A 1430-nucleotide genomic window follows, 5' to 3' on the forward strand; every position below is an offset into this window, starting at 1 on the left:
GCTGTTGTACAGCCTGTGAAGCCTTAGATTTAGCTCTGTCTCTCATTTCCTGTAGTCGGGCCTCGCGCTGTTGTACAAAGTAGTAGCTCTGTCTCTCATTTCCTGTAGTCGGGTCTCACGCTGTTGTACAGCCTGTGAAGCCTTAGATGAGTAGCTCTGTCTCTCATTTCCTGTAGTCGGGTCTCAACAGCCTGTGAAGCCTTAGATGTAGTAGCTCTGTCTCTCATTTCCTGTTGTCTCAGCTGTTGTACAGCCTGTGAAGCCTTAGATGATAGCTAGTCTCTCATTTCCTGTAGTCGGGTCTCACGCTGTTGTCCTTAGATGTAGTAGCTCTGTCTCTCATTTCTGTAGTCGGGTCTCACGCTGTTGTACAGTACAGCCTAGCTCCGTCTCTCAAGTCGGGTCTCACGCTGTTGTAGAAGCCTTAGATGTAGTAGCTCTGTCTCTCATTTCCTGTAGTCGGGTCTCACGCTGTTGTACAGCCTGAAGCCTTAGATGTAGTAGCTCTGTCTCTCATTTCCTCGGGTCTCACGCTGTTGTACAGCCTGTGAAGCCTTAGATGTAGTAGCTCTGTCTCTCATTTCCTGTAGTCGGGTCTCACGCTGTTGTACAGCCTGTGAAGCCTTAGATGTAGTAGCTCTGTCTCTCATTTCCTGTAGTCGGGTCTCACGCTGTTGTACAGCCTGCAGCCTGAAGCCTTAGATGTAGTAGCTCTGTCTCTCATTTCCTGTAGTCGGGTCTCACGCTGTTGTACAGCCTGTGAAGCCTTAGATGTAGTAGCTCTGTCTCTCATTTCCTGTAGTCGGGTCTCACGCTGTTGTACAGCCTGTGAAGCCTTAGATGTAGTAGCTCTGTCTCTCATTTCCTGTAGTCGGGCCTCGCGCTGTTGTTCTGTCTCTGAAGCTCTAGATGTAGCAGCTCTCTCGCGCAGCGTCTCAAGTCTCCTATTCCTTTCCTCAGGAGTTTCTTGTCTACGCTGTTGTTTCATATTTTTAGTCTTTGATTGCACTTGGCTAGTTGCCTTACGTTCCTGAGGAGGCAATGTTACAGTAATGAAATCTGTAAAATAATATAAAAAAACTATTAAAAAAATAAGCAAAAGGCACACTCACTGAGCACTGAGATATATCCTAGAATAATATATCATAGAATACAGTAAAAAGGTAATATAAACATAAGGGAAAACTAATTTAAAATCTAAAATTATGAAGTACTTACATGGTGTAGACATATAACTCTTCCCGGAAATAAAAAAAAAAACTATGATTAATAAACTTAAATCCAAAATGAACCGTATCATTATCAAATAAATTAAGTAACACTTATATAATCGTCTAAAAGAGCGAAATGAAACTGTCACATTCACTGAAAGATGATAAACTGGAAAACTTGCAGAGTTAGCTTCCCTTTCAGGGAGGCCTTTCCCACCC

The 1430-nt window shown here is 43.5% G+C and overlaps 1 protein-coding gene across 1 annotated transcript in view; it reads right to left on the reverse strand.

Annotated features, from left to right (window-relative positions):
- Window positions 1-646: 646 nt before the first annotated feature.
- Window positions 647-1430, reverse strand: part of LOC136833542 (zinc finger protein 821-like) — a 49475-nt gene continuing 48691 nt past the window's right edge. The window contains exon 2 of the mRNA XM_067095765.1: window positions 647-1059. Within this exon, the coding sequence (XP_066951866.1) occupies window positions 647-1059 (413 nt within the window). The remainder of the gene's footprint in view (window positions 1060-1430) is intronic.

This window comes from Macrobrachium rosenbergii, chromosome 51 (genome assembly GCF_040412425.1).
Source record: "Macrobrachium rosenbergii isolate ZJJX-2024 chromosome 51, ASM4041242v1, whole genome shotgun sequence".
NCBI classification, from domain to species: Eukaryota; Metazoa; Arthropoda; class Malacostraca; order Decapoda; family Palaemonidae; genus Macrobrachium; species Macrobrachium rosenbergii.